Below are 21,367 nucleotides of genomic sequence, written 5' to 3'. Positions count from 1 at the left end.
GGGAAAGAAAAGAAATAAAAGAAATTAAAACAAATTTTTTTTTTTTTGACTCGTGCAACAATATTCTATACCGCAGTTACTACCGTATATGGGCTAAGTACAGAGCTGAATGTTAGCACAACTCACAACATTGGAAGTTTAAGAGCTGATCGGCTTGGCACTGGGGCAAAAACATACGCTAGATACGCTAGATGCTTGGGGTCCATAAAAATGTCTAAATTTATCAGGGTCAGGTGACCTGGGAGTACAACATATACTTTATCCTGGCAGAGTCGATAGGAGAGAATGGACCGAATGAAGAATCATAGAATGAGAAACTGTAAATAAGGAAGTTGAATGGGCGAGACTACGAGGACTTTCTATACAACATACATTGTACATTCAAACACATATAGTGGGGTCGCGGCATACCACCCCCCATAAGTGTTAAGCCTTTTGAACGGTACTCCGTATTTAGCTCTTAAGAATGTGGGAATGAGTCAAGTTATGTCTACGATATAAACCGAATTCAATTATATGAGAGGTCGACTTCAAATGTTCGTATTCACACGTTTCATGAGTGGAGCCTCTTATTAGGTTCGGGTGTTTTAGACTCCAAATGTACCCGTGGGCATCTTTCTAAAGGGTCGAAGTACAACTTCGTACTTACCCAAAATGTAAATACACCGAATCAGTGAAAGGGGGACAAAGTTCAAAGAAAAAGAGAAAGAAAAAGGAAAAAGGCGAAAAAAGAAAAAGGAATAGCAAAATTAGAATTCCAAGCATCTCAGCCTTTGATATCTCAACCAGTCAGGGTCTTCCGTAGGGCCTCGGGGGCATCGGACTCTTGTTCTCTTCTAGGGATGGAGTATGTATGGCTTTTTTACTTAAGTTGATATGGTACATACATATATGTATGGATGTACATTATCTATGGATGTACTCTGTACTCCTTATACTGAGTTAAAATATAAATACAATAATTAAATAATTAGAAACCGGTAAACTAGTCAAACGAAAAAAACACCCAAATAATAAAAATACCAGAGAAAGGGGAAACTAAACTGGGACGGGGCTAGGAGACAGTCTATTTTTGACCTCTCTAGTCTCACTGTCTCCCTTTTTTTTTTTTACCCTTTTCGCCCCCCTTCTCTTTTGTTTCTCTCTGACCCTGGATTCAAAACATTTGCAATATTCCCTGAAAAAGAAATATTCCTCTCTCCTAGCCCTGGTGGCTTCGATAATTGTTCATAAGTGCGCCCTGCTTGAACAGATACCCCTCTCTTGTTAGCTTTGAAACACATCCCTTTCTGATTTTTCAACCTTTGCGACACCATGGCCTACCACGGCTCTGGCTCGCACTCACCAAGCTATGATGATAGTCATCATCTGCAGGATGTGCCAGCTTCGCAGGTATGTGTGTGGAGAGGCGGTGAACTAGTCGCGAGAGCTGACCCGGTAAATTTTTTTTTTCTCTTAGTATCGCGAGGATGAGGATGCAGCCCGTGGATTATTGTCCCAACAGCAGGGTCCATTTGCGACTCCTTTTGACGACCCCCACTCGCGCGGTGTTTCTCCCCAACGTCCGTCTTCTGGGTACAGCTTGACGGAGACCTATGCAACGGACACCGCCCCTTCTTACCACGACCCATACAGTACTGGCACCGTTTATTCCGGCCAAGAGGAAAGTACTGCGGCGGCCTTTGGTGTCCCGGGCCGAGTTGCATCGCCCTATGCCCGCAGCGAGACCTCCTCCACGGAGGCTTGGCGCCAGCGACAGGCCCCCGGAGGCGCCTCTGGTGGTGGCGGTGGCGGCGGCTTGCGCAGATATGCTACTAGGAAGGTCAAGCTAGTGCAGGGTTCCGTCCTGAGCGTCGACTACCCGGTGCCGAGTGCCATCCAGAATGCCATCCAAGCCAAATATCGCAACGACGTGGAAGGCGGAAGCGAAGAGTTTACCCACATGCGATGTACGTGTGGACCAGACGAGGAACATACGGCTCTAAGAGAAAAACTAATGAGCCTTCACTCTTCATAGACACCGCAGCCACTTGTGACCCCAACGAATTTACCCTCCACAATGGTTACAACCTACGCCCTGCAATGTACAACCGTCATACAGAGCTGCTCATCGCGATTACCTACTACAACGAGGATAAGAATCTCACGGCCCGTACCTTGCACGGTGTGATGCAGAACATTCGCGATATTGTCAACCTGAAGAAATCCGAGTTCTGGAATAAGGGTGGACCCGCGTGGCAGAAGATTGTCGTGGCACTCGTTTTTGACGGTATTGACCCTTGCGACAAGGATACTCTTGACGTCCTTGCGACCATCGGTATCTACCAGGATGGTGTCATGAAGCGTGACGTTGACGGGAAGGAGACTTTGGCACATATCGTAAGTGGGTGGCAGGATAGGCCTCCCAAGGAAACAGCGCTAACTGAATTTCCAGTTCGAGTATACGACCCAGCTTTCGGTCACACCAAGTCAGCAGCTCATTCGGCCCACGGACGATGGCCCGAGCACACTACCGCCTGTGCAGATGATGTTCTGTCTGAAACAAAAGAATAGTAAGAAGATCAATTCGCATCGTTGGCTCTTTAACGCTTTCGGCCGTATTTTGAACCCCGAGGTCTGTATCCTGCTGGATGCCGGTACGAAACCTGGCCCCAAGTCCTTGTTATACCTCTGGGAGGCATTCTATAACGATAAGGATCTCGGCGGTGCCTGTGGTGAAATCCACGCCATGTTGGGAAAGGGATGGCGGAACTTGATCAACCCTCTCGTGGCAGCCCAGAACTTTGAGTACAAGATCAGTAATATCTTGGATAAGCCCCTGGAGAGTTCGTTCGGATACGTTAGTGTCTTGCCCGGTGCTTTCTCGGCCTACCGATTCCGTGCAATCATGGGTCGACCCCTTGAGCAATATTTCCACGGTGATCACACGCTGTCTAAGCAACTTGGAAAGAAGGGTATTGAGGGTATGAACATTTTCAAAAAGAACATGTTCTTGGCCGAGGATCGAATTCTCTGTTTCGAGTTGGTCGCTAAGGCAGGCTCTAAGTGGCACTTGTCTTACGTTAAAGCCTCCAAGGGTGAAACTGACGTGCCCGAAGGTGCCGCCGAGTTTATCTCCCAGCGTCGCCGTTGGCTCAACGGTTCCTTTGCAGCAGGGATCTACTCGCTGATGCACTTTGGCCGTATGTATAAGAGCGGTCACAACATCATTCGCATGTTCTTCCTTCACATCCAGATGTTGTATAACATCTTCAACACTTTCCTCACCTGGTTCTCGTTGGCTTCATACTGGCTGACCACCACTGTCATCATTGACCTTGTCGGTACTCCAAGCCCCAGCAACGGAGATACCGCTTTCCCCTTTGGCAGGACGGCTACGCCCATTATCAACACAATTGTGAAGTACGGATACCTCGCTTTCCTATTGTTGCAGTTCATTCTCGCTCTTGGTAACAGACCCAAGGGTTCCAAGTTCTCATACCTCGCCTCGTTTGTGGTCTTCGGTCTCATTCAGGTGTATATTGTGGTCGATTCGCTCTACTTGGTAGTTCGCGCGTTCAGCGGTGGCGCACCCATGGACTTTGTTACCGGCCAAGGCCTGAAAGCCTTCCTCGACTCTTTCTTTTCGTCGACGGGCGCTGGTATCATTATCATTGCCTTGGCTGCCACATTCGGTCTTTACTTCGTTGCCTCATTCATGTACGCCGACCCATGGCACATGTTCACCTCCTTCCCTGCCTATATGGTTGTCCAGTCGTCCTATATCAACATCCTGAACGTCTATGCCTTCAGCAACTGGCACGATGTCTCCTGGGGTACCAAGGGTTCTGACAAGGCCGATGCATTGCCGTCAGCCACGACTACAAAGGACGAGGGTAGCAAGGAAGCAGTAATAGAAGAAATCGACAAGCCCCAAGCGGATATCGACAGCCAGTTCGAGGCAACTGTGAAGCGTGCGCTCACTCCATTCGTTGCCCCCGTGGAACACGACGAAAAGACACTCGAGGACTCTTACAAGAGTTTCCGTACCCGGCTCGTCACCTTTTGGATCTTCAGTAATGCCGCCATGGCAGTCTGCATCACCAGCGAGTCCGTCGATAAGTTCGGCTTCACAGTAAGCTTCCACTCTTCTTCAACCTTTCTGACTAGACCACCGACTAACATGATCATAGAATACCGCCACCACCCGCACAGCCCGTTTCTTCCAGGCACTCTTGTGGTCCAATGCCGCTGTGGCATTGATCCGTTTCATTGGATGCTGTTGGTTCCTTGGTCGTACTGGTATCAAGTGCTGCTTTGCACGTCGGTAGTTCCCCAGGACAAAATGTGTACCCTTTTTCATGACCCCCCTGACCCAATTTTCTATTCTCTTCCTTTTATTTCCCATACCGTGATCTGTATTCTACCTAAAGATGCCCGACTTTGTTCTCTTTTGATTTTGCAATGCCAGCCAGTATGTATTCGCACGGTTTTACCTTTTGACGGTTACTGTGGTCACTTTTTTGTCGGATCAGCCATGCAACGGGATCGCATTCGGAGCGCTATGATTATGTACTTCATATTCAATATACTTTTTTTCCCCCTTCGAGATTTATTGAGTAGAAAGATATATACATGTCATGTTTCCCATAGACTGTACATGTATAGTAGAGAGTTCCCCGGGTCCAATACGTCAACTGGAAGGCGGAGAGGCGATAAAGGCGATTGCTGATCTGAGACCCCCCCGCAAGAGGGCTACCCTTCACTCTGTTGTCATCCTTGTCACCCGTTGATCTCGCCCTCTAAAAATCCTTTCCTTTCTGTCTCTCTTTTTTTTTTATCTGATACCTCTAGAGTGGTTACCTTGCCTCCTACTTCACTCTCCCCAAACCTCCATTCCACCAGGTGGGGTGGTGACTCCCGAAATGTTGAAAATCTGGTCGATGGTAGGGATTCATCTGGCTCTTGAAAAAATGCCGTATGATTAACTTTCTGTGCAGAAACAAAAGCAGCAGGAGGCTGAGAATGCCGAGGGTGCTGCAGGCAAGAAGAAGAAGAAGGTCACAGCGGCGCAATTACGCGTGCAACGAGGTGAGTGACTTTCCCGTAGTGGACAGTACAACTTGCAGTACTCACTGGATCGTTGTCGTATGGATCTCTAACCTCTTATCTCTTCAGACCTTCAAGAACTCACCCTCGGCAGCACGATGAAAATGTCTTTCCCAAACCCCGACGACATCCTCAACTTCACCTTGACCATCGAACCCGACGAGGGCATGTATAAGGGTGGTGTCTTCAACTTTAGCTTTGCCGTCAACCAGAACTTCCCTCATGATCCTCCCAAGGTCAAATGCACACAAAAGATCTATCATCCCAATATCGACTTGGAGGGCAACGTCTGCTTAAACATTCTACGAGAGGACTGGAAGCCCGTGTTGAATTTGAATGCTGTCATTGTGGGCATGCAGGTCTGTTGATTTATTTATTCTGACTGGTCATTGATTTCGCTGACAGGCATTCCACTGCAGTTCCTTTTCCTCGAGCCAAACGCCTCCGACCCTCTTAACAAGGACGCCGCGGAAGATCTTCGCGCCACTCGTGACACCTTCAAGAAGAACGTACGCAACTCCATGGCCGGCGGGTCCGTCCGAGGCATATCGTTTGAGCGGGTGCTACGGTGAATGCTAGCTAGGATTTCTTCACACTTGCAGTTTTTCCATCGGTTCCCATATCCGGACTCCGCCCATACCCCACGGCGACGAGCAGATACGGGATATCGATCTATGGTTTTACATGGCGCAGACATGGTTCAGCAAACCCATGGGGGGTGCGCTGGTGTTTCCACGTACATATATCCGGCGTAATTAGCGTTTGAACACAATAGATCCAAATTCGCTCCATTTGGCTGTCTAGGCGTAGGGGTCAAGTACATCAATTTGCGCGTTCAGGGCAATACTACGTAGAATGGCCTGCGATGGCGATGACAAATCGGTAATCTCGCACTGAGCTCGAGAAGGTCAAGTCCAAAATCAAAACGGTTGGCTGCCCACAGGCGTATATGTACAATCGATCTCAAAGCTAACCACCCACTCGTACACACCCGTCGATCCAACCAAGCCCGATGGTGATGTCGAGACATATGCCCCCATCACCGGGCGATTTTCTGCATAACGCTTTGACAGGAGAAGAACTGGCGCCGAACGGGCGGGAAGGAGATGGTCGAGAGGAAGTGATCGATTTAACCCCGCTGGGCAGCACGCTCAGCCTCGAGGCGGGCGTAGTAGGTATCGCGCTCACGCACGCGAGGAAGGTGGTAGCCTTAAGGACACACGTTAGATTTCGACGTCATCAATCGCGTGGAGTTGGCGCAGCCGGGAATAATCTACTTACCGTACCACCAGAGGTAGCCGAAGGTAGTACCGAAGCCTAGTGGATGAGACACCCTAATCAGCAACTATTTCATTTGTTGATCTCATCGCAGCCATCTTCTTGTTGCCTGTATTTCACGTGCTCCCGAGAGACCGCGATATCCAACTTGTCGTTTGATCATGCCACTTGATCCGAATCACAACTTACCGAAAGCGGTGCTCAGGTCCAAGACAAGACCACGGCGGAGCATCTGTAAACAAGCATAGAATGTCAGTAAGCCATTGTGAACATTTCATTGACCTGATAAACCCGCTCGGGTTAACCCGTCAACGGAAGGGGCACGTACGCCGGTAATGGGGGGAATAGCGGCGGGCATTGTCACGAATAACTTGCGTCAATCAATGCTTGAGCAAAAGCAATACGGGTTGCGGACAGTTTGAAGCCTGCCTCGGACGTTGGTGGGGAGAGGAGAGGGGGGTAGGGAGGAAGGCTGAATTGTGAGGTGAAGTTGAAGCTTCGGAGCGGACTAAGCGAGCCGCCGGATTGGTCGGTCTTACTATGAGAGCGAACTACGGCATGTTCACCATTCCCGTACTATTCCAGGGCTGCGAAATACCTTACAGATTTATTTTCATGTAGCTTTTTATATGTATACTGCATCACTTGCCTCAATGAAATGAGTATTTCGCTCTCTGTTACTACCTAGGTGAAAGTCAAAAGCAAGGGTCACGGCACCTAGAGCCCTCGAGATGGAGGAGATGTGAGATGAACAAAGCCTGGTTCTCGGTTGCACTATTTGCTCGACCCTCCCTAAGCGATCATCTACTCAAAAGCCCCAAACTAGCCATTCATATTGCTTCCTCATCTGAGTCCCTGGATGTCTATGACAGCTGCTCATCAATCTACTCACCGCTTTCAGCACGTGACCGCAATTCGATAACATTGTCTGGTCGGGACCGACCACTTCTTAAATCAGATCAATACAATGGCCATGGCGACATCGGGCGCCCAAGTTAAACGACCTTCTCCATCACTACTCACCCAGAACAGTCCGAAGCGGGTAAAGCGTCACTATCATCACCATCATCGCTTACAGGAGCCGGTGGTTCTCCCATCTACATCCGAGCCAGTCGTGCAAGATGACACCCAACTTGACCAATTGATGAATCGTGCAATCGGTCAGACTTTGAAGGACTCAGGGTTTGAGCTGGCCGATCCAGCTGCATTGTCAAGTCTCTGCAGTGCTACTGAGGAGTGTACGTGTCCCAGTATTCCGTCCATTTTGAAGCTTGAATTGACGGGTTGCGCCTGAAATCTCTAGACATGCTACGACTCTCCACATTTATCCGTCAGTCTATGCTATCTGCGCGACGTGTCCAACCAATCCCACAAGATTTTGATCACGCTCTGAAGCGTTTCCGCCTCAATCCCGATGACCTTCTCCCTCATCTCAAACCAGCGCCCTCAGACAGACCCACGCCGACATTATTACCATCTCCCCCACCAGAGAATGAAATATCCAAATCTCTCCCGTTTCTCACGGCTTTGAGCAGTGAAGACGACCGCGCAAGTCGTCCCTACATCCCAAAACATTTCCCGAGCTTCCCTAGCAAACACACCTATTCTGCCACTGCAGTGTTCATTGGACGAGACAACGACCCGCGCAAGATTAGGGAACGCGCCGCAGAGGATGGACGCCATGGCGAGGAAGCTTTGCGCAAATTAGCGAGCGCCGCATTCCGTGACAACCAGACGGGCTCGACTGGTCGCGATAAGAAACTCTGGGGTCGGAGAACGGACAGCATGGAAAGCATGTTCGAAAAGACGATCAAGGGACTGTCCAAGAAGCAGAAGGACTCTCACGGCGCATTGCCCAGCTCAGCCATGGATATTGACTCGGGACATCCGGCGGATGCGGACACCAAGTCCCGGCTCAAGCTCTCGTGGAATATGGAGCTGGGCCCCATTGTCAACTGTGAGCGAGATCTCTGGCGCCGGACAAGCTCGAATGCACGGCGAGGAGAGGAGAAGACACCAAAGCCTCCACCAAGTCTCGACCCAGCGGATGTCATGACTGATATGTAAATTACAAAGGCATAGGGCTTACCGGCGTTCTGTTTTCTATCTTTCTTTTTCTCCCTCGATTGTGGGCTGGCGCTTGTGTTTTATTTCAGGAAGATGACCTGAGGAGATACCCCATGGCAGTCACAAACATGATTCAAATGCAACTTTTATTCTTGAAACCTGCAAGTAATTGTATTCCCGTATAGCCAACTCCGCCCAATGCGCATTCGTAATGCAAAGTAGCCCCTCTCATTGTTTTGTATCGGCTGCTTGCTTTTGTTTTGCTTCCTCCGCCAGCCTAATTGGTTCCCATGATGTTGTTTCAACCGTTAACCCACCGGCACAGCTACAAGATCAGCTTGCTATTTGACTCGAACTCGATGCGCAAGACTTACCGTCGGAACAACCGCACCACAGGCTCGCACACCACAACCCCTGGCTCAGGAACTCCATTTTGTGGTGGATTGCAAGAGAATTGTGTCATTTCAAGTAATGGGCACTCCTTGAGGTTGACTGGTTCGCCTTTACGGCGTTTCTCTTGGAAGTTGCGGCGAACGGTATTGACATGATCGGGGAGAGATTCGGCGGAGAATATGGGGACGAGAGGAGCCATTGTGATTGGCAGCTGTGCATATGAGATAAATTGAAATTGAACTATACAGTGAGATTTCGGAGGTTTCGTGTCGAAGGGAAAAGATTCGAAGTGAATCTGAAGGGAAACGGGCATCCAAGGTGGGAAGTTCGGAAGCTCCGTCAGCCGCGCTATTCGAGTTTCCGCCCATCACTTCTGCACTTCACTTCTTCACTTCTACCACTTTGCTCGTGTCTACTCACTGGACTTTACACGTCTTGGTCAAACTTTAGTGATGTCAGATCCATGAGGCAGTCCATTGCTTACCAATGGCAGCCAATCTCGGGGGGAGATCGCTAGCCGATGTACACCAAGAGGGACTAGATGAGGTATTGCAGCTTTCCTATCTCGTTGAATGCATTGAGTTGACTTGTGCTTAGATACTCGCTGGGATAGTCCATCTTTATCCTGGTCACTCAAGCCATGAGACACATTCATTAGGCGTGCCCCTTCTAGACACTTTGCTTGAAGTCTTTGCGCCGAACCCAACCGCTGTGAGTGCCGTGAACGACGGACAACCTCAACCGCCAAGTGAGTCTGCAGAAAAGCAGACCCTTGAAGACGAGGAAATGCTGCTGCGCAGTGAATTCCCGGCTGGTCAGGCTTATAGGCCGGATGAAATACACACAGCGCAGGACACTTACCCATCTACCAATGTGTTGTTCTCAGAGTCAGACGGTAGTAAGAAAAGACAAGCTCCTATCGTGGAGATCTCAAGCAGCCTATCAGCTTCGGGGAAGTCACAGCTATTGTACTATCTCACAGCGCTTGCTATCTTACCACGAAAGTGCGGGGACATCTCTGTCGGTGGCCAAGAGGCAGCTGTGGTGTTCATAGATACCGACGACCGATTCGATGCCGAAAGACTAAGAACCGTCGCTCGAGGTATCGTTCAGCAGCAGCGAGGACTATCTGAATCGCGCCTTGGGGTGCAAGCCCAACCAGGAGGAATGCCAGATCACCATCTTGAATCATTGCTCGTCTCTTCACTACAGCATGTCCATGTCTTTCGTCCGCAATCTTCATCCGCTCTGTTGGCCACAGTCCACACGCTAGACTCGTACCTTTTCGATCTCTCACGGCATCATTCCGCATTACGTCCCTTACAAATGATCGCCATCGACAGTGCCACCGCGTTCTTCTGGCAAGACCGGCTGCGTGACGAAGTCGCTCGGACCGAAGAAATTGGGCGCCCTCAGGTAGAAATTGATTCCGAGCGCGAGCAGAAAAAGAGGTTCCATTTGTCTGACCTTTACACTGAGCTGGTGAGGGAGCTGAAGGGTCTGCAGAGTCAGTTTCAGTGTGCAGTTGTGTATACCGCAACGGTCTCAGGGGGTCGAGCTTCTGGCCCCGGTCAGTACGACCAGCCCCAAGCTCGTGTTCCATCCCTGAGACCTGCTCTCCCTGCACCCTGGGGCACTTTTCCAACATTGCGTCTGATTGTCCACCGGTCTTCTGTGCGCCCCTTTCCACCGAGCATGGCCGCTCATACAGCCGTGAAAGAGGCCCCCTCACGACAGAGCGTGGTTCAGCAAGGGAAGATATCGGCTTGGGTCAATCCGTGGGGACGTGATGAATGGCCTCGTCGCATAGTGGAAGCAATCGAGGCGAACAATGGTGGGAGCTTTTCGTTTTACATGCGGGACTGTGGGGTTGAGATGACTGATCCTTATCATTGATTGAACGATTCTATTTACGATTCTATATTCATCTGTCACAATTTTCTATTTAATCTCGTACGTTCATGTAAATAGCTTGGCAATTGCCTCGACGGTTGTGTTGCCACCGCTGAATACAACGCCAACATCCCATCCATCCTTACCACCGTCTTGTTCGACTCGTCGCCTGAAGTTTTCATCAAAGAGACACACGGCCAGTCCAACAACTGCACTAGGCTCAACCACAACCTTCATGCGCTCTATAACCAACCGCATGGCTGACTTGATCTGCTCTTCAGTGACAGCGAACACCCCTTCCACCTTCTTCTTATTGGATATAATCTCCCAATTGAGTAATCCTACGGGAGTGCGTAGCCCGTCTGCGATAGTGAGGGTGCCGACGGCTTCGACTCGCTTCCCGGCCTGCAGGCCGCGTCGGCAATCATCCGCACCTTCGAAGCTGGGCTCTGCACCGAACACGCGTGTCTGCTTATCCGTGAACCACGTCGCCACGCCGGAGTTGAGTCCACCTCCACCAATGGGAGTGATAACTGCATCCAGGGGTCTGGACCTAGCTTGTTCGGCATGCTGTGCCTCCAGCTCCAAACCCGTTGTACCCTGCCCACAAATGATATTGAAGTCATCATATGGTGGCACGAGGATAGCATTTGTCTTTGCCTGTATTTCTGCCACGACAGCTTCACGTTCTACACTTGTCGAGCCGCTGAAGATGACCTCCGCCCCATGGGACTGTGTACCCGCAATTTTCGATGGCGTACTGATGCGGGGCATCACAATATAGGCGGGAATGCCTAAAGTCGAGGCGGCGAGGGCGAGGGCTTGTGCATGGTTTCCTGAAATGGAGAGTATTTAGCATATATAATTTGGACTTGCGCAACAGGAGATCCGACAATACCAGAGCTATGTGTAATCACCCCGCGCCGTTTGACTTCTTCCCCCCGCTCCTCCAACAGTCGCAGCAATGCATGGAATGCACCTCGTGCTTTGAAAGCACCAATCCGCTGAAAGTTCTCGCACTTGAAGAAGAAACGAAATCGTGGGCGAGCGGGAGTTTGGCCTTCAAACGACGTTCCGACCAAGGCTTCGGTGGATTGGGGTGTTGAGGCGATGGCGTCGAGTGTTTTGCATGTCAACAGCGGCGTACGGTGCACATGGGGTTGGATGAGATCATACGCCGCCTGAACTGCAGCTGGAGTGAGCGACTGAACTGCAACAGCGGGTGAAGTCATTGTGGGTTGTAGAAGAGCAGAAGAGAAGACAGCGAAGTATGACTCTTATTTTACCCCGGATTCCTCTCCGGACCTCGGCGCGTACGGGGGCTACGCTACCACTGCAGGTACGAAAGCTGCAAGAAACTACCTTGAAGCTACAAAAAATACGAAAAGACTGGCAAAAAAAGAAGTAACTGGGGAATGGCCGGTAAAGCCTCAAAATAATATTTTCGACTGAAACCCAAAAAAGAACAGTTCATAGTACATCATCACTTTTTGAACCCACACGGGTATCAAGGTATTATTTATTTCTGGTTCTCGGGGCGGAGAGAACGGACGGCCTTTCCGGCACGCCAGATCTCGAGATCGCGGATCTCCTGCATCTCCTTCTCGTACTTCTCGCGGTAGTCGGGCTGCGAGTTGTAGTCGAGGGAGCGCTTGGTCTCAGTGCCGTTGTGGACGCTGTCGTAGAGGTCGTTGAAGACGGGCTTCAGGGTGTCCTTGAAGCGGCTTGACCAGTCAATGGCACCGCGACGGGCAGTGGTGGAGCAGGCAGCGTACATCCAGTCCATACCGTTACCACCGATCAGGGGGTACAGAGACTGGGTGGCCTCCTCAACGGTCTCGTTGAAGGCCTCGGAGGGGCTGTGGCCACGCTCACGGAGAACCTCGTACTGGGCGAGGAACATACCGTGGATACCGCCCATGAGGCAACCACGCTCACCGTAGAGGTCGGAGTAGACCTCCTTCTCAAAGGTGGTCTCGTAAAGGTAGCCGGAGCCGACAGCGACACCCATAGCGATGGCGCGCTCCTTGGCCTGGCCAGTGACGTCCTGGAAGACGGCGATGGAAGAGTTGATACCACGGCCCTCACGGAAGAGAGTGCGGACGGTGCGGCCGGAACCCTTGGGGGCAACGAGGATGACATCAATGTCCTTAGGGACGTCGACCTTGGTGAGGTCCTTGAAGACGGGGGAGAAACCGTGGGAGAAGTAGAGGGTCTTGCCCTTGGTGAGGAGGGGCTTGATAGTGGGCCAGGTCTCGGACTGAGCGGCATCGGAGAGCAGGTTCATGATAACGGTACCCTTCTCAATGGCGGTGGTGACATCGAACAGGTTCTTGCCGGGGACCCAGCCGTCCTGAATGGCCTCCTTCCATGAGGCACCATCCTTGCGGACACCGACAATGACGTTGAGACCCTGGTCACGCAGGTTCAGACCCTGGCCGTGACCCTGGGAGCCGTAACCGATGAGGGCAAGGGTGTCGTTCTTGAAGTACTCCTGGAGCTTCTCACGGGGCCAATCGGCACGCTCGTAGACATCCTCCTTGACACCAGCGAAGTCAATGGTCTTGATACCACGGACGGGGGTAACGACCGAGGAGACACGGGGGAGAGCGGCAGCGGCAGCTACGGCAGGGCGAGGAAGGGCTGCGGTGACAACCGAGCGAGGAGCGGCCACACGGGCGAGGCGGAGGGCACGGGGAAGACCACGGGAAGCCATTGTGAATATATGGAAGAGAGGAGAGTGGAGAGAGTGAATGGAGAAAAGAAAGGAAGTACTGGGGAAGCTTGGGAATTTAAATAATGGGCAAATATGCTGGGCGATTCGAGTCACCGTAGCAATTCCCGGAGAGAAGACCTTCCTCCCCGGAGACCCACACCGACACCGGCCGGTGTATTGATTGGAGCGGAATGATTTATTATGTCATGAAATGCGTTTCCCAGGCAAGGCACATAGTCAAGTCAGAGTACGGAGTACTCAGCGACTCCGTAGATAGGCCCAATTGTTTTTATGGGATTCCCATATCTTTCCCCGGAGGACAATCTCCGTCAGAATATCCAAAATGAGGGTGAGGGTCCAGACTTCCAAGGTGGTTTCACGTGATGACCTTCGTACCTGCCTTGACCTTCTCTTGACGATCGTTCCTTCCCCAAAAGTACCATTTCTGCCTCAGGCCTTTAATGTTTCTCCCCCCCACCATGTTCCCTTCCAAGGCTTGTTATCCACCTGGGCACATTGTTTGAATTACTTCCTCTTCTAGTCATCGTACCATGTCTATAGGATGAGTGTCTTCGCATTCGGGGATTTGCCCACTATCCAGACTCGGAAGGCCTTGCTACTACTTGACTTTCAAAATGACTTTGTCCGTCCGTCCGGAGCTCTACATATCTCCAATACACCGGATATCCTTGAAACCCTTCCACAGCTGGCATCTGCATTCCGTCGGGCTGGTGATGTAGTTTGGGTGCGTTCACAATATGAATCCCCCCAGGTCATCTCCGACTGGAACTTTGGTGATCGTATTGTCCTGGACAGAGAGCCACCGCGCAGGAAGGAGATGCCCGCCTCGGATATAATTGAAGCAGGGTCGGACCATGATTCACCAGAACCTGTCGACCCAGAAGCCTTTCTCTCCGGGTCTTCGCCATGCTGTGACCCGCATACCCCCGGATATCAGTTCCCCGCACCAATTCTGGCCGCCATCAATACGCAGCATGACACCGTAGTGGATAAAACAGGATACTCCGCCCTGGAGTCACCCGGGCTGGTGCTATCCTTCAGGACACGTTTTGTGACCGAGTTGTACCTCTGTGGCTCGTTGTCCAATGTCTCTGTGTTTGCGACCGCTTTGGATGCTGTCCGCAACGGGTTTTCCGTCACTCTTGTGGAGGATTGCCTGGGTTTCCGCGATTTTCAGCGGCATCAAGAAGCAATGCGGCGTATGGCGGATATATTGGGGGCGGCTGGTATCACCGCTCAGGAGCTCATCCAGGAGCTAGATTGGGATGAGACTGAGGCAATTGCCCGCCAAGGTGCACCGCAGCCTAAGAGGTCAGCAGCTGCAGCTGGCCTCGAGAGCGTCATGGATGGCCTGGAATTCTGGAATACCGCGGACAACTCTCCCACGGACAACTCGCGTGACCCAAAGGATCCGAGCGTTTTGGAACTCGCTAGTCTCTCTCGCGCACAGCGCGCTACTGCTGCGCAGGCACGGGGTCCAGTGGAAGACCAAAAGAAGGTGCGCGCGCGCGTCCGCCGCCCGAAGCGCCGAGACGCCCCAAAAGAACCTTCACAATCCGCGGAAGTACCAAATGCATCCCAAGTCAACATCGGGGAGGGCGATTCGCGCCTCGTGAACAATGACAACTTGGCTGCAGACTCCTTTGAGCGCATACAGGCTGAGGTAGATTGGCAGAAGATGTACCATCTATCAGGCCAGGTTCCCCGATTAGTTGCAGTTCAGGGTCAACCTCGACCCGATGGAGCCATTCCTATATATCGTCATCCGGCAGACGAGTCTCCACCCTTCAAGCCATTTACCCCCGCGGTTGATGAAGTGCGAATTGCTGTTGAGCAGATACTAGGCCATCCCTTGAATCACGTGCTTATTCAGCTTTATCGTGATGGACAGGATCGCATATCAGAGCATTCAGATAAGACGCTGGATATTGTGCGAGGATCTTTCATTTGCAATGTTAGTTTAGGTGCCGAGCGCGTGATGGTCCTCCGTACCAAGGCCTCAGCATCTGATCCCGAGGAAGGGCTTGAACCATGTCGGACGACGCAGCGCGTGCCTCTTCCTCACAAATCACTTTTTGTGCTGGGCCCAAAGACGAACATGCGATGGCTTCATGGCATCCGGGCCGACAAACGGCCTAACGCGACCAAATCTGCCGAGGAGCAAGCTTACGGCGGCCAACGCATTTCCCTTACATTCCGTCATATTGGCACCTTCATTGACCCTGTGGCAAACACAATTTGGGGACAAGGGGCTGTCAGTAAGACATTGGACCAGGCCCGTGCTGTGGTTCATGGGGATCCTGCTGAAACAGCACGCCTCATTGATGCTTTTGGCCAGGAAAATCGTGCCACCGAATTCGATTGGGATGCCGTGTACGGTGGGGGCTTTGACGTGGTCAACTTTGTGACTACTTCAACAGGGCAGCTAGTGCTCGGCTGTGATCTTGTGGCCAACTTGCGTGTGCGTCTCTGTCTGGGTGAAAGCGGCATCCGGTATCGATTGGTCACCGACCATGAGAAACTGGGAGCTAGCGACAGTTCAAAGACACTGCCAGTATACGAAACACCCGACGGAGCAACAATCGCAGGCGACTCCGTTATCCTAACGCACATGGCTAACCGATCTGCTGAGACCTTACGGCCAGGTGTGGATTCATTACGTGGGGGCAATTTCTTGTCAGCCATTGACCGGTTTTTGGAACACTGGCGCCAGCACTGTGCCACCAATTCAGGTGGTGTGTTTGAACACGGGATTGAGGATTGGGAGAGCATTCTGCAGGGACAACATTACCTAGGAGGCTCCGTGTTTACCATCGACGATTGCTCTCTATGGCCAGTTCTGCGGGAGATTGTACAGATCCAGGGTGCATTTGATGCTCGGCTCGTGAACGTGAATAGATATTATCAGCGCGTCGAGAATCGGGGCATCGTTCGGTCTATTTTGGAGGAATGAAGTCGGACTTAGGTTTTATTCCCACAAAAAGCCTTTTCCACGACAGCTTTTGCATTTCAGTGTTGATCTTTTAGCTATGGACATATTACGAAACCTTACGAATTTACCTGGCGATGGGCCAGACTGGGTCTCAAACCCAGTCTACAATTCCTCTTGGATATAGTTCAGCCGACACCTCTCAATCTTCCGTTATCTCGCTCTACAGGCAGCAGAATTATAGTCACACAAATAAGCTCAGAATTGCACAGGTCCCGTACTTGTGTTTAGAGACACGAACCAGGGAAAGAGGTGGTGGTCAGCGAACTCTTCAGCGCAACATCTCCACAAACCACAGCCTTAAAGTATGCCTGAGCCACCACCGATGCACCGGCAGGACTGGTATGAGTGTGATCCGAGGGGAAGTACGCATTGACAACGGTTTGGCCCAGCGCCTCGAACCGGTCCGCCACGTAAGCCCCATGATCAACATAGGGCACGCCGGCGGCTTCAGCTGCCAGCTGCGCATAGCCCACAAACCGCGATGGGGAATAGCTGAAGGTCCCAGTTTCCCAGGGATTGTTGGGGGTTTGACTCGAGATGATCACATTCGCGCCCTTGGCCTTGAACATTTTGGTGGCATTCTCTATATATGCCGGGAACGTCAACACTGTCTCGGCGACCCCATTGTAGGTTGTGCTACAGGTCTCGCTTCCTGTGCCAGGACAATCGGTACGCCCATTATCGGTACTCAAAGAGCCTCCATCGTTGTGGCCGAACTCGATGACCACCCAATCTCCAGACTGAACCACTTCTGCAATGGCATCGAACCGACCCTCACGGGTGTATGACCGTGCGCTACGGCCGCCGATCGCTTTGTTGGACACGGTGAGTGAGGTATAGGGTGCAACATATTCACCCCAACCTGGGAGTATTAGCATGCTATCCTGGGGGCCTAAAAAGGACACACATACCGGTTGTGCTAGATCCCTTTGCCATAGTCGAGTCACCGGCAAGGTAGAGGGTCGCACCCAGCGCACTAGGGATGAGCGACAGAAGAATAGCAGATTTCATGGCGAGAGAAATAATAGATCAAGTTCTGGAAAGGCTTAGTGAATGTTCTGGGAATGGGCAGGTTCTTGGAAATTATACATTTTCAAGCCACGTTAAGCAACAGCTTGGATACGTGGAAAAAGTGACATCGTCAGCGGGGTATATACGGCCATTATTGCGTCGCTTTCGAGTTTCACTTGCGAGTTTCACGGAGAAGAGGAGAAGAGGAGATGTAAAGGAAATGCGGAGATCCGTTGATCGATGCTCTCTGATTCATGGAAAGCCATCAAAATAAAACATCCGAATCGGACACGGACTCGAAACAAGGCTTTTGGGGGTAAAACGGGAATTTATATCCCAAAACAGTCCATATGCATGGGAATACTCCGTAAATAGCGCCGGTGGACGGTCAAATGGATGTGACGATGCTGACATTCCTTGGCAGATGCAAGTTCCTGTGAAAAGTATGACATTGGATATTTGGGAAATTAGCAGACTACATTACATTGACCGTATATACAGGGGGAAAATAGTGCATTTGCCCATCACAACTTCTCGAATGTCGGAGTACGCCTTTGCAGTCCAGATAGCAGAGCTGCCGAGATATCCTGCGTCTGCAAAGCAGCGCTGTTCCATACGCTCGTATACCGCAGACCATCTTGCACAGAGTGGTCGCGTGAGAAGTTCAAGATCTCCTTGGTGCCTTGCACGGCCACGGGGCTCTTGCTGGCCATCAGGGAGGCGAGCTTCAATGCAGCCGCAATAGTGGCTTCACGGTTATCATACACCGCATTAACAAATCCAACACGTAGCGCCTCCTCAGCATCGAACTCGCGTGCCGTCAGAGCCACCTCCTTTACCCATCCGTAATTTCCGACCACCTTGGGGAGTCGGCTGAGAGTACCGATGTCCGCTGCGAGCCCTATATCGACTTCCTTAACCCCAAACCGGGTATCCCGAGAACAGAGGCGCACGTCCGTCGCCGTTGACAGGTCAATACCGAGTCCTAATGAGAACCCGTGGAGGGCAACCACAACGGGCTTTTCACAGCGCTCTACCGCGGTGATACAGTCCTGAAAGGCGCTGATATGGCGACGAAACACGGCCGCCTTTCGAGCTGGGTCGGTGTTGGCGTCTGGGTCTGTCGACAGAAGACCTTCCGAGGCTGCTTTGACATCCAGCCCGGCGGTGAATGCCTTCGCTCCAGCACCGCTGAGGACGATCGCACGAACTTCAGGATCCGAGGAAAGCTTGTTAAAGATCTGGGCCATGTTTTCCCACATACTACAATTGATTAGAATATATACGATCAAAGTTCGAGAGTTTAGCGCTCACACTTCGATGAAGGCGTTCAACCTTTCCGGTCGATTGATTTCCACATGGGCCACATATTGATGATCGGCAGGAAATTGCACGGTAAAATAGTTGAAAGAGTAGTTACCCATGTTTCTGAAAGTGGTGAATTGTTTCTGAGTGAGAAAAGAAAAAGAAAAAGAGAGAGAGAGAGGGAGAGAGAGGGAGTATCAAAGGGTTGTTATTGCACAGCGGGGGACCTCGGCACAACTGAGAAGTCCGAATGTCAACTCTGAATGCCTCGAATGCCTTGAATTGAATTCCTTAAATGCCTTAAATCTCGTTTACTTTGAAATTTAAATTCCAGGGCTGAGGATGTCCTCTAAAATATATACGTATACGCCTCAATATTGTATTTGTGTCAACTTGGGATTTGCATGTGCCGAGGCCCCGGATCATGAGATATACATGTGTCCAAAAAAAACTACAATACAGGAGTACAATATGGCGCTTGAATTAATATATACTAGTACATGGAGAGATACTAAAGAACCAACAAGTCCAATTTCCGTGCAATACCATTGCCAAAAAAGAATACTTCATGGCTGGAATGACCGTTCATTCAATGGTGATCTTCTTGGATGTAGCGGCAGTGGCCTTGGGTACATTGATGGACAGGATGCCGTGCTTCAGACTGGCCTTGACGTTGTGCTGATCGACAGGAGTCGGGAAGGAGAAGACGCGCTGGAACTCGCCGACGGAGCGCTCGCTGGCCCAGAACCGGTGAGTGGGCTTGGTTCCGGTATCCTTGGTGCCTTCCTTGGCCTCGGCTGGTGGCTCGGTGTGGTACTCGCGTTCACTGCGGCCCTTGACAACCAGAGTCTGGGGGTCGGAGAACTCGATATCGACGTCCTTTTGATCGATGCCAGGCAGTTCACCATCGAAATGATATGCCTCTTCACTCTCACGGATGTCAAAGCGAGGAGAGAACGAGCGAACCGTAGCCTGGTTACGGCCAGAGCGGTGATCATCGTAGTCATCGAGAAGACGGAAGAGAGGGGCGAAGTCGCCAGAGCCGGGGAAGCCAGTACGGAGGAGAGACATGTTGTAAGTTGGAAGATAGGTAGTTTGAAGTGGTTTTGTTTGCAGGATGTACGTCTGATGAAAGGGAGATTAGACACTCGAGGAGTCCATGAAGGACTTATATAGCCATAATGCACTCGAAACTAGCTTCCCTTACACAGAAAAGAGAATATGAAGACATTCGCTGCTTCCAGGTTTCACGTGTAACCCATCGTTGATATCTCTATGGTCGTGACCGGTGCCTTATGCAATAAAGCGTAATTGACTGACGACATCGTATTTGCCCGCAGAGGTGTCTAGCAGAATGCAAGTGTCATCTAGTGTGTTCGCTTTGAAGAGTGACATGCTACATGATATATGTCTATGGGTGTGGTCCATGGTTATCCCTGCCGGAGTAAGGGTTTCTCCGGTACTTCTGATGATGTGCTGCGTCAACATTCGATCACTTCATGTCTCTCATTCATTGGGAGTATTACTACCAGCACAATCCGGAGCTGGCATACACAATTGCGAAGGCATGAACGGACCCTTGATAGGCTGCCCAGTCTCCAACCTCCCTTCCGCTGTCTGAGAGCGAACCCCACACTTTCATTGATGGTGTTTCTCTTCGCAAAGTGACCAAGTGTTCATCAGTAGGAAGGGTGGATTGTCGAGAGAGGTGGTCGGACTGCCTTCAACAGCTGAATACGGTGAAACCATGATGCGAGCCTGTGTAACAAGCGGTGGGGGATAGGCACATTCTTGGCCGTGTTCTGCGAGTGCGTTGTGGACTTGGATATGGGGACCGGTTGGCTTCCCGGTTCGTGTGTAGACCTCAGGTTCAATGCAAAGTAGCTGGTTATGACTCTATTCAGATTCCGATTCGTCCAGCTGCATTATCTTTTCGTCAAGGTCCTGCCAAATCCGTGAGTAATGGCCCTCAAATAGTTAGGGGGCAGTAAGTACCTGATCCAGGCGAACCTTGAGGTTCTGCAGCTGGCTCTCCTTGATTACCAGGTGATTCTCGTCATCCAAATCCTCCACTATGTAGTCATGACGCTCTTCGTCGTACTTTAGGATCATGGATTTGATTGAGGGATCGCATTCGATCAGCAGGCCTGGCAAGAACACAAAATGTCAGCAAAAGAACTGGGAAGATAAGAAAAGATAGAGAGGGAGCTGAGAGGGAGCTAACCTCGGACGGCACGTGGCATGTTGGATAAGAAGTGTTTTGAAGAGAAGAGAAGAAGAGAGGAGAAGGAGGCGGAGAAGTTGGAGATGTGCCAAGACATTTGGGCATTGGCCCTCTCCATCTCAACTTCATCTCAACTTCATCTATCTCCCTCATTCAGAAATGATAAAACATCCATTCTCTAGGAATTAAGCTCACCCTAAGAAACTAACTCCCTCTTTCACTCTGTTGCTCAACACCCTAATACCCGTTTCCCTCGTCTCCGGAGGTCCAATCCCAGTCTAGGCAGAGTTGCAACCAATACCATAACAGTACCTCAGGAAAAACATACAGCATTACCTCGACCGCCTACAATATGCTCCAGACCAGTCAGATTTATGAC

General features: G+C 51.0%; 13 protein-coding genes across 13 annotated transcripts; 5 read left to right on the top strand and 8 right to left on the bottom strand.

The window, feature by feature from the left end:
- Positions 1-1,314: 1,314 nt before the first annotated feature.
- chsG (chitin synthase class III) lies at positions 1,315-4,310 on the top strand (the record flags this gene model as incomplete). Its single annotated transcript, XM_002559924.2, has 5 exons — positions 1,315-1,392; positions 1,460-1,949; positions 2,018-2,379; positions 2,435-4,114; positions 4,173-4,310. 5 exons carry the CDS (start codon positions 1,315-1,317, stop codon positions 4,308-4,310), a joined length of 2,748 nt encoding a protein of 915 aa, XP_002559970.1.
- A 594-nt stretch (positions 4,311-4,904) lies between these two features.
- N7525_002467 (NEDD8-conjugating protein UBC12) lies at positions 4,905-5,660 on the top strand (the record flags this gene model as incomplete). The annotated part of the gene is made up of 4 exons (XM_002559925.2): positions 4,905-4,925; positions 4,980-5,070; positions 5,158-5,447; positions 5,508-5,660. 4 exons carry the CDS (start codon positions 4,905-4,907, stop codon positions 5,658-5,660), a joined length of 555 nt encoding a protein of 184 aa, XP_002559971.2.
- Positions 5,661-6,209: 549 nt separating this feature from the next.
- Positions 6,210-6,781, bottom strand: N7525_002466 (cytochrome c oxidase subunit VIIa). The gene is made up of 4 exons (XM_002559926.2): positions 6,695-6,781; positions 6,556-6,598; positions 6,370-6,405; positions 6,210-6,297 (listed from the first exon to the last, which is right to left on the bottom strand). The coding sequence occupies exons 1-4, from the start codon at positions 6,722-6,724 to the stop codon at positions 6,218-6,220; spliced, it is 189 nt and encodes a 62-aa protein (XP_002559972.2). The 5' UTR covers positions 6,725-6,781; the 3' UTR covers positions 6,210-6,217.
- Positions 6,782-7,024: 243 nt separating this feature from the next.
- On the top strand, positions 7,025-8,433 carry N7525_002465 (TBP-associated factor 8 family protein; the record flags this gene model as incomplete). Its single annotated transcript, XM_002559927.2, has 4 exons — positions 7,025-7,028; positions 7,055-7,297; positions 7,362-7,604; positions 7,670-8,433. 4 exons carry the CDS (start codon positions 7,025-7,027, stop codon positions 8,431-8,433), a joined length of 1,254 nt encoding a protein of 417 aa, XP_002559973.2.
- Positions 8,434-8,661: 228 nt separating this feature from the next.
- On the bottom strand, positions 8,662-9,025 carry N7525_002464 (uncharacterized protein; the record flags this gene model as incomplete). Its single annotated transcript, XM_061212326.1, has 2 exons — positions 8,662-8,758; positions 8,808-9,025. The coding sequence occupies 2 exons, from the start codon at positions 9,023-9,025 to the stop codon at positions 8,662-8,664; spliced, it is 315 nt and encodes a 104-aa protein (XP_061069347.1).
- A 287-nt stretch (positions 9,026-9,312) lies between these two features.
- On the top strand, positions 9,313-10,722 carry N7525_002463 (putative Rad51 family DNA repair protein; the record flags this gene model as incomplete). Its single annotated transcript, XM_061212325.1, has 2 exons — positions 9,313-9,372; positions 9,424-10,722. The coding sequence occupies 2 exons, from the start codon at positions 9,313-9,315 to the stop codon at positions 10,720-10,722; spliced, it is 1,359 nt and encodes a 452-aa protein (XP_061069346.1).
- A 63-nt stretch (positions 10,723-10,785) lies between these two features.
- Positions 10,786-11,951, bottom strand: N7525_002462 (threonine/serine dehydratase; the record flags this gene model as incomplete). Its single annotated transcript, XM_002559929.1, has 2 exons — positions 10,786-11,555; positions 11,618-11,951. The coding sequence occupies 2 exons, from the start codon at positions 11,949-11,951 to the stop codon at positions 10,786-10,788; spliced, it is 1,104 nt and encodes a 367-aa protein (XP_002559975.1).
- Positions 11,952-12,238: 287 nt separating this feature from the next.
- Positions 12,239-13,435, bottom strand: N7525_002461 (Ketol-acid reductoisomerase; the record flags this gene model as incomplete). The annotated part of the gene is made up of 1 exon (XM_002559930.1): positions 12,239-13,435. The coding sequence occupies one exon, from the start codon at positions 13,433-13,435 to the stop codon at positions 12,239-12,241; it is 1,197 nt and encodes a 398-aa protein (XP_002559976.1).
- A 562-nt stretch (positions 13,436-13,997) lies between these two features.
- N7525_002460 (isochorismatase family protein family) lies at positions 13,998-16,409 on the top strand (the record flags this gene model as incomplete). The annotated part of the gene is made up of 1 exon (XM_002559931.2): positions 13,998-16,409. One exon carries the CDS (start codon positions 13,998-14,000, stop codon positions 16,407-16,409), a length of 2,412 nt encoding a protein of 803 aa, XP_002559977.1.
- Positions 16,410-16,672: 263 nt separating this feature from the next.
- On the bottom strand, positions 16,673-17,459 carry N7525_002459 (rhamnogalacturonan acetylesterase RgaE; the record flags this gene model as incomplete). The annotated part of the gene is made up of 2 exons (XM_002559932.1): positions 16,673-17,310; positions 17,360-17,459. 2 exons carry the CDS (start codon positions 17,457-17,459, stop codon positions 16,673-16,675), a joined length of 738 nt encoding a protein of 245 aa, XP_002559978.1.
- A 524-nt stretch (positions 17,460-17,983) lies between these two features.
- Positions 17,984-18,883, bottom strand: N7525_002458 (enoyl-CoA hydratase/isomerase family protein; the record flags this gene model as incomplete). Its single annotated transcript, XM_002559933.2, has 2 exons — positions 17,984-18,722; positions 18,774-18,883. 2 exons carry the CDS (start codon positions 18,881-18,883, stop codon positions 17,984-17,986), a joined length of 849 nt encoding a protein of 282 aa, XP_002559979.2.
- Positions 18,884-19,349: 466 nt separating this feature from the next.
- Positions 19,350-19,835, bottom strand: N7525_002457 (Hsp20/alpha crystallin family protein; the record flags this gene model as incomplete). Its single annotated transcript, XM_002559934.1, has 1 exon — positions 19,350-19,835. The coding sequence occupies one exon, from the start codon at positions 19,833-19,835 to the stop codon at positions 19,350-19,352; it is 486 nt and encodes a 161-aa protein (XP_002559980.1).
- An 825-nt stretch (positions 19,836-20,660) lies between these two features.
- On the bottom strand, positions 20,661-21,007 carry tfb5 (TFIIH complex subunit TFB5; the record flags this gene model as incomplete). Its single annotated transcript, XM_002559935.2, has 3 exons — positions 20,661-20,708; positions 20,760-20,911; positions 20,989-21,007. The coding sequence occupies 3 exons, from the start codon at positions 21,005-21,007 to the stop codon at positions 20,661-20,663; spliced, it is 219 nt and encodes a 72-aa protein (XP_002559981.2).
- Positions 21,008-21,367: the final 360 nt, after the last annotated feature.

This window comes from Penicillium rubens (assembly GCF_028828025.1).
Source record: "Penicillium rubens strain IBT 27055 chromosome Unknown utg000002l_segment0_segment0, whole genome shotgun sequence".
NCBI classification, from domain to species: domain Eukaryota; kingdom Fungi; phylum Ascomycota; class Eurotiomycetes; order Eurotiales; family Aspergillaceae; genus Penicillium; species Penicillium rubens.
The sequence above is the reverse complement of the archived record's forward strand: the minus strand, read 5'-3'. Positions and strand labels throughout refer to the sequence as shown.

Coding starts and splice junctions, on each gene's coding strand:
- N7525_002466 (XM_002559926.2), bottom strand. CDS start 6,724: ATGCCCGCCGCTATTCCCCCCATTACCGGC. Junction 6,599..6,694: donor CTATTCCCCCCATTACCGGC/GTACGTGCCCCT, acceptor GCTTGTTTACAG/ATGCTCCGCCGTGGTCTTGT. Junction 6,406..6,555: donor GGACCTGAGCACCGCTTTCG/GTAAGTTGTGAT, acceptor CTCATCCACTAG/GCTTCGGTACTACCTTCGGC.